This window comes from Capricornis sumatraensis, chromosome 3 (genome assembly GCF_032405125.1).
Source record: "Capricornis sumatraensis isolate serow.1 chromosome 3, serow.2, whole genome shotgun sequence".
Classification (NCBI taxonomy): domain Eukaryota; kingdom Metazoa; phylum Chordata; class Mammalia; order Artiodactyla; family Bovidae; genus Capricornis; species Capricornis sumatraensis.
In genome coordinates, this window is record NC_091071.1 from 2,028,238 (window position 1) to 2,043,440 (window position 15,203).

Below are 15,203 nucleotides of genomic sequence, written 5' to 3' on the forward strand. Positions count from 1 at the left end.
CTTATTGGGCTGGATAAGATTACACTGAGAAATTAATTGGCCCTTTGGGGGCAGAAACATTCCAGTTCTGTGCTGGCCACCTCCTTGCCCCAGCATTATAGAGGGGTTTCTCTGTAATCTGTTTTCAAGAATATCTAGAGTCTAAACACACCCCCTAAGACAGTAACCTAATGGGTCATGTAAGAGGTAACACTGTCTGGTGTGGAAAAAAGTCTTAGAATTGGGCTCCTGAGAGCTGGGCTCCTGAGAGCTGGGCTCCTGCTCTGGCTTTATCATGGCTACTTTGCGTCTATTAAACTTCCCTGGCTTGGTTCCTTCAACTGTAAAATGAGACGCCATTAGAGCCTCACTTACTCAGGATGATACTGGAATAAAAAATTTCCCAGAGGTGTCTCCAGACCTTTCAGGGTAGCAGTGATGTCAATGCTTCTGCTGCAACCTCCAGCATACTGGCTTGCCTTTCCAATTTCCAAGCAAGTTTCCATAAAGGTGCCTCTGAACTGCAAAATCAATCACAGCAAAAGAGGCTCGGGGCACTTTTTTGAGCGTCCTGACATCAAGAAGTTGCCCGAGCCACTGAAGGGCAGGGAGGCCTGGCGTGCTGCCTTCCGAGGGGGCGCAGAGTCAGACACGACTGAGCCACCGAACAGCAAGATGGGCACGCGCTGGCATTTGCAAGGAAGGTCACGGGCATGTGCTCCTGGACGGAAGGAAGAGGTTAAATGTGGACTGGACTCAGCTGGCAGAGCGAGGGTGGTTTGCTTCAGGAAAACTGGTATGAGGAAAGGGAAACTAGCGTTTATCGACTGGGAATTATCTCACTCCTTCCCAACAACCTTGTGAGATGGGACTTGTTCCTTACTCTTTACAGGGACATAGAGTCAGCAGTTCACCCGGATCTCGCAATTGGAAAGCCTGGAGCTGAGACCTCCAAATCCTCATCCGCTCCTAAGCACCTCTTTCATCTAATCTCCCCGCTGCACTAGGGGCACACCTCTCACACAGCGTGTGGCGGGGGTGAGCGCGATGCTCCGGCACAGGGCTGGCCTGCCGGGGTGGCCAGCGTCCTGTAGGCATGGCTCATTTTCCTCTCTAGACTCTTACATAACCCTGCAAGTTAGAAGAGGCCCAGGGCTGCTGCATGACGTAAGAATAACTGGGGGTTCCCCGGCGGCTCAGTGGTAGAGGATCCGTCTGCCGATGCAGGAGATGGAGGAGACCTACGTTCGATCCCAGAAAGGGAAACGGCAGCCCGCTCCAATATTCTTGCCTGGAAAATCCCATGGACAGGGGAGCCTGGTGGGCTACAGGCCATGGGTGGGGTGTGTGCGCAAAGAGTCAGACAGTACTTAGCCGCTGAGTATACACAGGGCTGCTGCAATGGAAACTAATATAGCTCCCCCACCCCAACCCACCGCTCAGTGCCCTTCGGATACCCTTGGTCCCCAGGGTTCTGCTGTGGTATTGGAGTCAGTGCGCACTAGTGTTTCAAGAGGGCGTTAGAGAACACGCTAGCTTTAGGTTGCATCTCGCTTTTCAGCCCTCCTCGCACGATGTAGGAAGTGGGCAGAGGGCAGGCCCTGGGATCCCATCCCGTTCAGAATCCACCTCCTTGACTGGCTGCTGTCCTCGGTCCTCAGTTTCCCCACCTTTCCTTCTCAGGGTCATTGTTCAGACTTAGTAGAGGCTGGGGAGCGCACAGTGTGTGCTCAGAAACCTCGGCCATGTGACCCGCTGTCCACTCTCCCGCCTGAGTCGTCCTCGCCTGGAGCAACAAACGCAGCAACAAGGAACTCGCACCCCGTGCTTCCTGGGCCCTCTCCGGCTGCCATCACCACCGGCGCAATCGCACTCAGTCATCACAGGCCCCGGGCCTCAGACTGCGTGTCACCTTCCAGGGCCTCCTCCCACAAAAATTCTAGCCTCCCAGCCTCCAGGGCGCTTAGTTCACCGCATAAACTCGGCTAATGCTTACCACATGCGGCGGAGCTCCGCCGACCGCGCCCACCCCGCTTTGCGGGCGCCCAAGGCTCAGAATCAGCAAGAGACCCTCCCTCTAGAGGACCCTCCCCTGGGGGACCCTTGCTCTAGGAGACCCTCTTCATGCAGGGACCCTCCCCCTAGGAGACCCTCCCTAGTGGACCCTCCCCCTGGGAGACCCCTCCCCCAGTGGATGACCTTACCTCTAGGGGGAGACCCTACCCCTAGGGGACGACCCTCTCCCTAGGGGGAGACCCTCCCCCTAGTGGACGATCCTCCCCCTAGTGGACCCTCCCCCTAGCAGACCCTCCCCCTAGTGGACCTTCCCCCTGGGAGACCCTCCCCCTAGTGAACCTTCCCCCTGGGAGACCCTCCCCCTAGTGGACCCTCCCCCTGGGCGATCCTTCCCCTAGTGAACCCTCCCTCTGGGAGACCCTCCCCCTAGGAGACCCACCCCCTGGGAGACCCTCCCCCTAGCAGATGCTTCCCCTAGGAGGCCCGCCCAACCCACGCTGGGAAGCAGCCCAAGCTGTGCTCCCCGCCGGCCGCTCATGACCTTGGACGCGCTTCCAAAGCCAATGTCCACTCCTCTCAACAGGCGGCGGGTCTGCACCCACAGGTGCCTCTAGTTGCTGGGATCTGAAAACCCGATCCGGCGTGTTTCTTCTCGTTTGCAATCCCGGCAACTTGGCGCCGAACCACAAGAACGCCGAGCGGGCGGGAGGGGGCGGCTCCCCGGGGGCAGCGGGGCGGGCGGGCCGGGGCGCTGCAAGAGGGGGCCCCACCAGCCGCCCGCCCTCCAGCCAGCGCGTCCCGCGGCCGCACGTGGGAGCCCACCTGCGCGCGGGCGCGCTGGGGCCGGGCGAGGCCGGACCGCCCCCGCGGGAGCCGCCCGGGTCGCGCGTGCAGAGCCGGCGCCGGCCTGCAGTGCCCACCGCGCGTCCCTAGGGGGCGCAGCCGGCGCGGGAAGCCGCCCGAGTGGAGCCCCGGGGCCCGGCGCGAAATTCCAGGCGGGCGGGCGCGGCGAGTTTGAAAGCAGGCGAGGGCGTGGGGGCGGGACGCGGGGGGCCGCGAGCCGCCTCCCCTCGGCCAATCAGCGGCGGCGGCGGGCGCGGGCGGGCGGCGCGTGCGGCCCGGCTGTGAATGGGGCGCGGCGGCGGCGGCGGCGGGCGAGCGGCGGCGCGCGGGCGGGCGCACTTTCTCCTCAGCGCCGGGCGGGGGCGGCGGCGTCTCCTCAGCGCCCGCCGGACCCTCGTAGAGACGCGGCGCGGCCCGGGCGCTCCGGCCGCGGAGCCGGCGTGACAGGCGTCTCCTCGCGGACAACTTCTCCCCCGCCGCGCCCCTCAGCGCCCGGCGCCCCTCAGCACTTGGACGCCCGGCTCCGAGGCCCCCGCCCGCCGTCCCGCTCTCGGGGCCCGAGGCCGGGGCCGGGGGCGGCGGCGGCTCCTCGGCATGGCCCGGGGCGCCCGGCTGGCGGCCGGCGGCGGCGGCGCGGCGGGCCCGGGGCGGCCGCGGGGGTCCCGGCCCGGCCCCGAGCGGCGCCCCCGAGGAGCCCGCGCGGCGCCCGGGAGCCCCGGCGGGGACGCGGGGGAGCGCGGCGGGCGGCCGGCCACAAAGTTGGGCGCGGGCCGGCGGCGCGGCTGGTGGGCGCTCGCGGCGCTGCAGCTGCACTTGCTCCGGGCGCTGGCTCAAGGTAAGCGCGGCGCGGCCGCGGGCCGGGAGGGGGGCGCCCCGAGGCCCGCCCGCGCGAGCCTCCAAGTTGCGAGCCCTTCGCCCCTCAGCGCGCCGGGCGGCGCCGGCCTGTCAGGGTCCGAGGCGCCGGCCACCTGGAGCCGCTGCGCCGCCCCGGGCCCCGCCGCCCCCCAGGTCCGGCCCCCGAGCCCAGGGGGAGCCCGGCGGCTGGCGGAGCAGAACTTCGGGGGCCCGCGGCCTCGCCCGCGGCCCCGCGCCGCCCCCACCCGCCCCTGTGCCCCCGGAGACCGCGCTGGTCTGAGGAGGTGCTGCCCCTCTGCCGGCGCCAAGTGACCGCTGGAACGGGGAGGTGGCGTCTCTCCCGAGCCTGGCCCCCGAAACCTGGGTTCTGTCCAAGACCCGGAACGTCCCCCGGCCCCCCGAGCATCCCTGCTCGCTGAAGTTCGCAGGTCTGGGCAGGCGGAGAGGTGGAAGTACCTGGCTGCACGCGCCCTCTCGGTGCGGGCTTTCACGGGGCCGCGGGCGGCTCCAGCGGCTTGGCTTCGGTGGTCCTTGGCGTCGCGGGAGGCAGGTGGACGGCAGATGCGAGCACTGAGCTTAAATTAGCCGTGTTCCGTGTCCAGAGAAGGTGATGTGTGTGTAGCGACGGATGATGGTTTAAATGGAATCGCATCTCAAAGGTCTGATCTCAAAACTATCATCCGATCGCGGAACAGCGGAGAACTCATCCTTCTCCTGTGAATGTTAACCTGGTTGATCCGCACTGAGGTCCTCCCCTCCCTCTCCCCAAGGCTTTCCTAAATGCCCGCTCTCGTGTTTTGCTCCATAGAAACAAATTGCCATATTTCTGGTTAATTTAACTCTCCTCCATTACTTGGAGAATTTTCGTTTCGCTTGTTTGTGCTTTTTTGCTTAATGACTGACTTTGGTAGAAAAGCATTTATTAAGTCGTTTTGTAAAATGGGATCTGGAGATTGCCAGAGAAGCCTGGTTCAAATGAGGAAAGCTAACTCAGTCAGGGATGACCTTTAAGACAGAAAGGGTGTTTATTAAGTTTTCCTTTTTTGTCACCGCCCCCCCCCCCAAAACAGTGACTTGCATTTTACAGTAAGCTCTGAACCTTAATCCATGCAAAAATTTGTGTACAAGTTCAGAGTGGAAAAATCTGGCTTTGTTTTGAAATATATATATTTTAAGTTTTTATCAGTTTGAAGGCTGTCAGTGTGTTGCTTTTTACAACTGTAATGTTAGTGAAATGAACTTAAAACAAGCACTAAGACAAACTTTGTTAGGGAGGAGTATTATATTCCTCATTGCCAGTAAAAAAAAAAGGGGGGGTACCTATTTCACATTTTACATTTACATGGTTTATAAAGTGTACAGATCTTTTAGTGTAAAATTTCAAATAGGTTGTCACAAATTTTAAATTCATTGACAGGTTTCTGTTCTCTGGGCTCTGTGAAATGTGTAATATGTCCATCATTTTTTATATCATATTGAAAATTCATATTACAGGGGAGATGTCACCATTTGACAAAAGCTCATGTATCTTGAAAATGAAAATTCTGGGGCTGCTACAGATTTCTGATGGAATGATGAGTTGGCCATATGCAAGGGAAATGTATTCTCTTGAATCTTATCAGATAAAATGTAACATTCTAAATGGAACACTTACCACTAGGTTAGAACCAGCCAAAAGTACTATATTACTGTGTAGCTAGGTGAAGCAATTCCTAATTTCTCTGTAACTGTTTCCTTCTAATGGCCTTTCATGTGGCTAGGCTTGGCCAGGATACCCTGGGAGAAACCAAGGGCCAGATGGACTAGTAGAAGTTACATAATTTCACAACCCAAGTTTTAACCAGAGTGCGTAATTGACCATTAAGTGAAACACCAAGTTCAGGTCTTCTAATTGTAACTTTTTAATAGTCCTGGAGTTTCTTTTTACACAGTAATGATAGTTTGAATTACATAGTCTGCTTACTGGTGGGTGTTTGGGACTTTTCTCCATTGCTAAAGAGTGGAGTCTTTTTAGTTGTACCAGGCAGGTGGCAATGCATGCTTTCCATATGTTGTCCACTAGGGAGCCACACTTGAGTGTTGAAGAAGGATGCTTTCTGGGGTGGAGGATGGCAGGGTCATAAGTGTCATTTGTGTGAAGCCTGTGGTGTCTTAGCTTTCCTGATGGACCATTACAGGCTTACTGATTCTGATAATGCTCAGTACAACCTTGTGTTAAGGTTGTGTTCATCAAGAGAAGAGTAGGGAAGCACTTCTCAGTTACTGTTTGGGGTGGTTCACAGTTCTTAGTTTCTCCTTTGGAGTTATTTCCAGCCCCCTGGACTCATGGCTCTCCAGCTGTGGCGTGTATCAGAATTACTTGGGGAATTGGGTGAACCTAGAGAGGAGAGGGCCAGCTCTTTCTGTTCTTTAGTGAGTCACACTGAAGTGGTGAACTTGCTTCCAGGTGTCCCTGATGATACCCACCAGAGTTTGAGAACCACTATCTTGGCTTGCTTAGTTTGTCCTCATCCTATCACCTATTGATTCCCCGTGTTTCTCAAATGTGTTTGCATGTCCAAATCACCTGCAAGCTCTAAACAATACAGAAGGCTGACCCTCATTCCCAGAATCTGTTTTAATTGACTTTTGGTTTGACGTGAGCATCTGGAGATTTAAAAACTCAAGTGGTTCCTGTGCTCAGTCAATTTTGAGAACCACTGTTTTAATTTTTTTTTTTTTAATCTACGATCACTTGATTTTTCCTTTAACCTTGTTTCTTGCTGGTCTTGTGGTTCTGTAGACTGTGCACCCCCTCTCTGGACCACCCACAACTCCAGTGAGCTTTCTACACTTTTAGCTGATTTTCACTTGTTCCATGTTCATGATCTCCAACTTTGAAATGTCTTCCAGACTTAATTAGCTTTTGAGTCACTCATTCTATTTATTCCCACCGACATTGTCAAGTTCCTGCTTTGTGCTAGTCTGGGGTTTACATCAGAATCACCAGTGCAATTTAAAAATACCCTCGTCTCTCTGGGCTCTACCTCCAACCAGCAGGTCTTTGGAGGGAGAATGTGTGCGTTTAAAAACTCCGCAGGTGATTTCTTGTGTCTTTGTGTTATGGCTTTATCCTTGTAGGCCAGTCTCATAATCATACCCAGTTCTCTGTCATCCTTACCCTGACTTTCTGTGACCTGGCCTCCTATGTGGATCCCTTTTCTTGGGCAAATTTCAGCCTTGAGTAAGGTCTACTCTGCCCCTGGCTTGCTGAAGAAATCTCAAAACAGCTGAGTTGGTTCAATACAAATCTACCTTCGTCTTGGGCCCTCCTTGCTTCCCATCTTCCCAGAGTGGTTTGTTTCCCCTGTTCCTCTTCCTCCCACACCCACTTCTCCTCACATCTTTGTAATTTGAGTCTCACCTGGGGCTTGAGTTCCAGGCTGCTAGCTTCACCAGAGAGTCTTCATGGTGCCACACTTAGTTGCGTTCAGGTGCATCTTATTAGCCCATGGCATGTTTAACAGATGGCAACTGGCCACCTGGTTGGTAGCCATCCTGTAAATCTAATAATAGCGATTATCACCCTCTGTGCAGTGTTACGTAGGGCCGCCTGTACCTCACCCTTCTGAGCCCTTATTATGCACCAGGCACGATGTGCTTTACGGGTACGCTCATTTACTCTTCACAACAACCCCAGAGAGTCAGGTAGCATTTTGTACTCATTTTGCTTATGAGGAAACTGAGGTGCTGAGCTATTAACTAATTTGCTTAGGGTCTCAGGGCTAGGGGTAGAACCAGATTGGAAGGCAGACTGCCTGATCCACGGTTTCTGTGCATAACCAATGGACTGGGGTGTCTCCCACACAGCCTGTGGCTCTATGGGGGAGGGGGCAGGAGGGGGAGCAGTCTGATCAATACCAGAGGGAAGATGGCAGCTGATGCTTTCCAAACACTGTACTGAAGTTTCAGGTTACCTCATTTACTGTTCTTAGAACAATAAAAACTGCATTAGACAATCTGGGAAACAGAGGAATGCGCGTAGCCTTCTGCCCATATCTGTTCCTCTCCTATAGTCAAGTGACTTGCCGTTTCGCCTTTTCTTTTTGGAGACTTTTTTTCTCATAATGTAAATGCCAGATTACAATTGAGAGTGGGATTGTGACAGTCTGTTGGCAGATTTGAACCCCCTCAAAATTGGCCACTAGGAGCATACTAACCATTTCTTTGAATGACACTTGGAAAATGCTCACTTAAGTACATGTATTTAAGTTCCTCAAATGGAAATAGAGAGGTGGGGTTTGTGAGGTACTGATCTTTTGTTAGCAGGCATTTTAGCTAACCCCAGTTCAGTTTAGCTACATATTGGGATTATATCTAACCAGAAAGTTTTTGTGTCACCAAATATTGGAGTAAATCAAAGTCACTCTGGAAAGCTAAGTGGGTGGTGAAGTGGAGCCAAACAGGGTATTGTTGTTTAGTCCTACCTGTGTGTGTGTGCTCAGTCACACCCGGCTTTCTGAGACTCCATGGACTGCAGCCCGCCAGGCTCCTCTGTCCACGGGATTCTCCAGGCAAGAATACTGGAGTGGGTTGTCATTGCCTTCTCCAGGGGATCTTCCCGACCCCAGGATCAAACCTGCATCTCCTGCACTGGCAGGAGGATTCTTTGCCACCGGGGCCACCTGGGAAGCCCTCTAAATTCTACCTACTGCTGCTAAGTCGCTTCAGTCGTGTCTGACTCTGTGCCGACCCCAGAGACGGCAGCCCACCAGGGTCCCCCGTCCCTGGGATTCTCCAGGCAAGAACACTGGAGTGGGGTGCCAGTTCCTTCTCCAGTGCATGAAAGTGAAAAGTGAAAGTGAAGTTGCTCAGTCGAGTCCAACTCTTCATGGACTGCAGCCTTCCACGCTCTTCTGTCCATGGGATTTTCCTGGCAAGAGTACTGGAGTGGGGTGCCATTGCCTTCTCCAGAGCTCTGCCTGCTAGTTAGCTGCCTTCATATTCTGTCCATCCTGAGTCCTCGTGTTGTTTCCTTGGGGGAACTTGGCGGGGGGAGGGAGTGCCTTCTTCCAGGTGTCCCTGAGGTCAGGGACCAGTAGTGTCTGGTGAGGACGTCTAGAGACTGAGACAGTGAAACTCAGAAACTGGGTCGTGACCAGGTCATGACTTAAGTTCCTGTAAGAAGGGAGAAGGGCAGTAGCTTTGAAAGTAGACTCTTTAAGTCCAAATCCATGAACGCTGAGTAAAGTGAGGATGAGGAATGAAAATCAGGTTGAAAGGTATAGTACAAAGAGGAGTTAAAGTACAATTATCTAAAAAAAAGAAAAAAGTTAAGCTCTCGATGTAAGTTTATGATCTGGTAAGACTTGGGGTAAGCAGTCACTGTTTTTTACCTAATGTAACTGGGCATTTTAATACATATACAGTCCCTTTCATTCTGATTTAGTAATTTGACTTCCTCATTTCCATGAGGTATTTTCTTAAAATTTACTGTCAGTTCATACATCTTTTAATAAAACAGAACTTTTATTTTTATTTTAAAATATTAAAATTTAAAATTAATTATTTTAATTAAATAAATTTAAATTTGTTTTAAATTAAAATATTATTTAAAACAACAATTTTATTTAAAAAATAAAACAAAATAATAATCTCCTTTAATATAAACATTTGTGCCTCATTTTGTCACATGGGGCTGCAGCGATGGCCTCTCATGTCATTCTTTTGTAGCAGTGTGTAGAAATTAGTCTTGTGTTTTTTTAATGATTCCCTGAAATAGAAAAGTCTCTCATAGTTTGATAAATACCACCCGCCAGTTACCGAACCCATACCTGAGACCTGTTCTGGAGAAATACATTGTTACTAACCTTGCAGCTTTGGATACTACTCCACTTGGATACCACTCTCACCGTATCCAAATACAGACAGAGTTAAAGAGGGATGGGAGCCGTGCTTCTGGAAGCGCTTGTTTGCCCGTTTGCTCTTCTGGCCTTGAGGTGGTCTGAGCCCCTGACAGGCCGCTCTGAAGACAAACTCATTGCCTTGGTCTGGCTTCAGGCTCCCTGTCCCCAGGGTCTCCTGTGGGTATTGTGGGAATGAGAACATTTTATAAAGCTTTCCTAGAAAAAAGGATATGGCGAATGCAAAAGACATTGGGATAAGGGTTAGTAGACCTGGTTTCTATTTCATTCTGTAACTAACTTGTATTAGCAGGTCTGTTGATTTTTTTTCTCACCTGTAGAAGTTGGAGGTTAAGCTACATCTTCAGAATTGTTCTCCATGGTTTTTTTTTTATTTGCATTTTGTCACATTGCTTCTGCCCTTTACCCAGCTTCTGTGTCTTCTGTCTGGGGATTCTGTAACTCCACATATCTTAGCTCTTAGGACCTGATTCTCTCCATTTTGCTTTTGCTGTGTGGTGTTTACAATGTTGAAGACAGCTAGGATGCAATATAATATTTCTCCTTAGGTGCTGCCATCTTACGCATGATATATTTACTCTAGCTTGAAAGTGGTTCATGCTCAAAATTTTAGGTTCTCTAAAATGAATTAGTGCTGCAATTTATCAATGAAGACCTGAAGTTTGGAGGAATAAATTTCTTTAAAATGTGAGATGCTTATTTATTTAAATGGCTGGAAGAAAAAAAGGGCAAGACTAATTGAAATCTAGGAGGTAATTAATGCAGTGAGAAAATTTGAAAGAGATGAAATAGTGATGTGCCAGCATTTATGTTTACTGGACAGTGACCGTCAGTAGTTGATGAGATTAGTGGGTGCTGTTTCTGGGTGCTACCTAGTGCTGTGTTGGTTGTCTTCATTAGGGACTTTCAGTAAATCAAATGGTTCTCAAAATTCACAATAATTATTTTTCATTTAACAGGCTTAGCTGGCATGCTGTTGGTATACCGACAATGTCTAGTGAAGATAACAGCTATCGATTAAACCTAGTTCCTTAATAATGAATGTCAGTCAGATAAGTCTTCTAATGTACTGATACTTGGAGATTAGCTTGTTGAACATGGGCCAAGTCTGTAGTTTCTGCAGTGTTTTTTGGGGTGTGTGTGTGTCTGTAACTTTGGGGATGTGGGCTAATGAGAATGGGCTAGATTCCTGGGCCCGTATTATCACCCAGATAAATTTAGCCTTTGATGTAGTGTTTTGTTGCCTTATCTCTCTTCTAGAACTCTCTTCTGTATTCTAGACATAATTCTTTATTGTGAGAGGCTTGGAAGCTCTCAAATATGCAAGCTTGATTTTTTGAAGATGAATGATCTTTCCAAGAGAAAGAATATAGCAAGGTAACTAAAAAATGACTGTGGCAATTGGAAGAGGAATATGGCTACTCAGAGTGCTGTTAGTTACCTTTATTAAGAATCTTACCAACCCAAGCAGGCTAGTTGAGAAAGTTAGATTTTGGGTGAGGAGAGATAGCATAGCTTATATCACACGGGTATAACCTGTTAGTATGTTACATCCACAGGTATCTATGGGTTTTTCTCTTCAGTGTGAGCCTTAATTTTGTGTAGATTTGTGGTTGAAGGTCAGTTCTATCTCACTTTCCCTCTAGGTGTTAAATGTGATGCAAAAGGAATAGGAGGTTTTGATTTTGTGGGCCAAGCCCGCTGTACAATGAGCGTCAGTGTTGATTTAATACATGAACCACCAGATGGCAACAGGAAAAGTATTTATATAGGATGTAATCTCTAGTTTGTGGAGCTATTTTTTTCCCCTCCCTTCCATGGTACTCTGCTTTTCAGCACTTCACGCAGTATATAAAATTCTTGGCGATGAGCAAGGTGAATTCATAAAACCTTACAATGCAAATTACAACCAGGAAGTGAAGTAGTGATGAAGTATTACTTGGGGAAAAAAAAGACATTCTATCTGCATGAGCGCATGTATGAACTGTTCCCAGAGGGAGTGGGTTTCTAAGGGTGCAACTCTATGGTTTATATTATTGTACAGTTATGCTTTTTCTAATGTTTTATTCAATGTTTAGCTCTATAGCAATCTATGATGACTTGCAGAACATAAAAGAAAACATGGCTCTTAGCCTCCAGCATTTTATGTAACACCTTTAAAAGGAGGAGATACATGAGTTAACAAACATTGTGCATATTTATGTATTTTCTGGCCAAAGGTATTTTCACTTTATGTGAAATTTGTTTTATTTTTGCTGTGTAGGTGTGTCCCCCTTTTTTTCTAAGTGTGTCTTCTTGGCTTTTCTAAGGTTTTTTGTTTTTCCTTAGCTAAGACTTTCTTGGTTGCAAACTAGAAACTCAGTCTGAATGACTTAAGAGAAAAATGGTTTTATTGAAGGCATCTTGAGGTATCAATGTTACAAGACAAATACTTTGAAACTTGGCAAATTTAGGATTCAACTCCATCTCCAGGTTCAGTTCAGTTGCTCAGTCGTGTCCAACTCTTTGCAACCCCATGGACTGCAGCACACCAGGCTTCCCTGTCCATCACCACCTCCAGGAGCCTACTCAAACTCATCGGCGATGCCATCCAACCACCTCATCCTTCTCCTCCCACCTTCAATCTTTCCCAGCATCAGGGTCTTTTCAGATGAGTCAATTCTTCACATCAGGTGGCCAAAATATTGGAGCCTCAGCTTCAGCATCAGTCCTTCCAGTGAATATTCAGGACTGATTTCCTTTAGGATGGACTGGTTGTGTCTCCTTGCAGTCCAAGGGGCTCTCAAGAGTCTTCTCCAACACCACAGTTCAGAAGCATCAATTCTTGGGCGCTCAGCTTTCTTTATAGTCCAACTCTCACATCCATACATGACTACTGGAAAAACCATAGCTTTGACTGTATGGACCTTTGTTGGTCAAATAAAGTCTCTGCTTTTTAATATTCTGTCTAGGTTGGTCATAGCTTTTCTTCCAAGGAGCAAGCATCTTTTAATTTCATGGCTGCAGTCACCATCTACAGTGATTTTGGAGCCCCCCAAAATAGTCTCTCCCTGTTTCCATTGTTTCCCCATCTATTTCCCATGAAGTGATGGGACCAGATGCCATGGTCTTAGTTTTCTGAATGTTGAGCTTTAAGCCAATTTTTTCACTCTCCTCTTTCACTTTCATCAAGAGGCTCTTTAGTTCTTCTCTTTCTGCCATAAGGGTGGTGTCATCTGCATATCTGAGGTTATTGATCTTTCTCCTGGCAATCTTGATTCCAGCTTGTGCTTCATCCAGCCTGGCATTTCACATGATGTACTCTGCATATAAGTTAAATAAGCAGGGTGACAATATACAGCCTTGATGTAATCCTTTCCTGATTTGGAACTAGGCTCTTTTTCCATGTCCAGTTCTAACTCTTGCTTCTTGACCTGCATAGAGATTCCTCGGGAGGCAGATCAGGTGGCCTGGTATTCTTATCTCTAAGAATTTTCCACAGTTCGTTGTGACCCACACAGTCAAAGGCTTTGGGGTAGTCAATAAAGCAAAGGTAGATGTTTTTCTGGAACTCTCTTGCTTTTTCAATGATCCAACAGATGTTGGCAATTTGATCTCTGGTTCCTCTGCCTTTTCTAAATCCAGCTTGAACATCTGGAAGTTCACTGGAGCCAAAAATTCAAACCCTCTCAGGTGCTGTCCTCTTTGTCATCATCTCTGTCTGCTTCTGTTCGTGTGTTGGGGTCCTTCTTGATGCTCACTGAAATTGCCTTTCTCTTTGTGACTGAAATGGGCTGTCTGCATTCTTATGCCAGACTCTGAAATAAAGATTGACTTAAAGCTTTGGTTGTGAAATAGTCAGATTTGTATTTTAAAATGATTATCTTGAGAAGGAAAAAGCACTTTGATTGCAAAATTGAGAATGGGTTGGGAGAAACCAGAATGCCTTTAGACAAAGTAGACTGTGCCACCTGTTGACATGAGAGAAAGTCATAGCTTGGGCCAGGGTGGTAGAGTTAGAGATGAGAGAGGAGGATGGATGGGTTGAGAGAGAAATAGGGGACAAAAGGTGGATAGGATTTGGCAATAGGTTGGATACAGAGGCTGAGTGAGAATGTCAGGTGGTAGCGTCCGACTTTCCGACTTGCATGCTTGGTTGATTAGGGGAGTCAGTCACTGAGGTTAGACACCTTAGTTTGGGCAGGGTAATCATGATTTTCAGTGTATTAATGTGAGGTACCTTTGAGGCATCCAGACAGACTTGTCAAGAAGATGTTTGAATGTTGATTTTGCAGTTAGAGGATAGCTCTGGGCTTTTGATATAAATTCTTGTGGAGATAATGTAGCCTGTTTAAGAGGATAGGCTTGGCATAAAATAAAATCAACCCATAAAAGCTAGCTGTGCTTCCTTGGGTTGGCTACTTAATCTTCTTTAAGCATTATTTCTCATCCCTGAAGTATAATTGTACAATGTACCTTCTTAGTTGTACCTACTTCATATAGCTATTGTGAGAATCAGTTGAAATGATCTCAGATAAGGAAGGTATTTAGCCAAGTACACAGCATGTCTCCAGTACATGTTAGGTGGTGGTATGGTTGTTTACACTTTGGTGAACAGGAATCATGCCTCATTCATTTTGTCTTTTTCCATAGTTTTCTGAAGTGTTAGTCACTCAGTCATGTCAGACTCTTTGTGACCCTATGGACTGTAGCCTGCCAGGCTCCTCTGTCTATGGGGATTCTCCAGCCATGAATACAGGAATGGGTTGCCATTTCCTTCTTCAGGGGATTCTTCCTGACCCAGTGATCAAACCTGGGTCTCCTGTATTGAGAGAGTCCTCAGGGAAGTAACAAGCCACTAGGACAGAATGGGGATTGTGAACAGCTGTCGTGACTAGAGTGTGGTCGTGTCAGTGTGGCAGTGACTTACTGGTTAAACTGGAGGAGGAAGAGAGGGATTGATGAGAGTGAGTTTAATATGAGGACCAAGAAAAGGTCATTGAATTTGTTGATAAAGCAGGAAGTGTCGACTCTTTTTAGTATAATTTCACTAGCGTTGTAGGAACATAGAGCAGATTGAAGCTGATTGCAGAGTGAACGGGCAGTGAGAGTGGAGTCGACGGGTGTTTTTCTCATACTGTTAAAACTCTCAAGCAAAGAACTGCAAAGGCATTTGAAGTGTGTAGTGACAATGCCTTGGGAATATTTATCTTTTCCAATTTAAAAGCTGTTCTCAAGGCTGAAAAAAATTGTGGGCCGTTGTCAACTGGCAAAATTGTAAGTAACCACCACAATTCTCTGAAGTGATCAATTCACAGTTTCATATTTTGTGACTCCTGGAGGCTTCTAGCAACATTGCTACTGGAGCTGATGTAGAAGACTTCCACTCCCACCCTGCTGTAAACACATCAAAACTGTGGACAAAGGAGAACAAGGACGAGTAGAAGCATTCCTGAGTCTGGTGAACCAGGAATCCCAAAGGTCAGAAGTGGAAAGAGAATTCAAAGCCAGGGTATAATTGGGAGCTCAAGTCCTGTGGTGGTTTTAGATCTGGGTATAGGGCCCAAGGGTCTCATGAAGGAATAGGAGACATGGTCTTAGGTCTGCTTAAAGAAGGAAAGCAGAGTT

The 15,203-nt window shown here is 48.7% G+C and overlaps 1 protein-coding gene across 1 annotated transcript in view; it reads left to right on the plus strand.

Annotated features, from left to right (window-relative positions):
- The first annotated feature begins 3,432 nt into the window (after positions 1–3,432).
- The window catches only part of SDK1 (sidekick cell adhesion molecule 1), a 718,540-nt gene continuing 706,769 nt past the window's right edge, over positions 3,433–15,203 (plus strand). The window contains exon 1 of the mRNA XM_068967809.1: positions 3,433–3,673. Within this exon, the coding sequence (XP_068823910.1) occupies positions 3,433–3,673 (241 nt within the window). The remainder of the gene's footprint in view (positions 3,674–15,203) is intronic.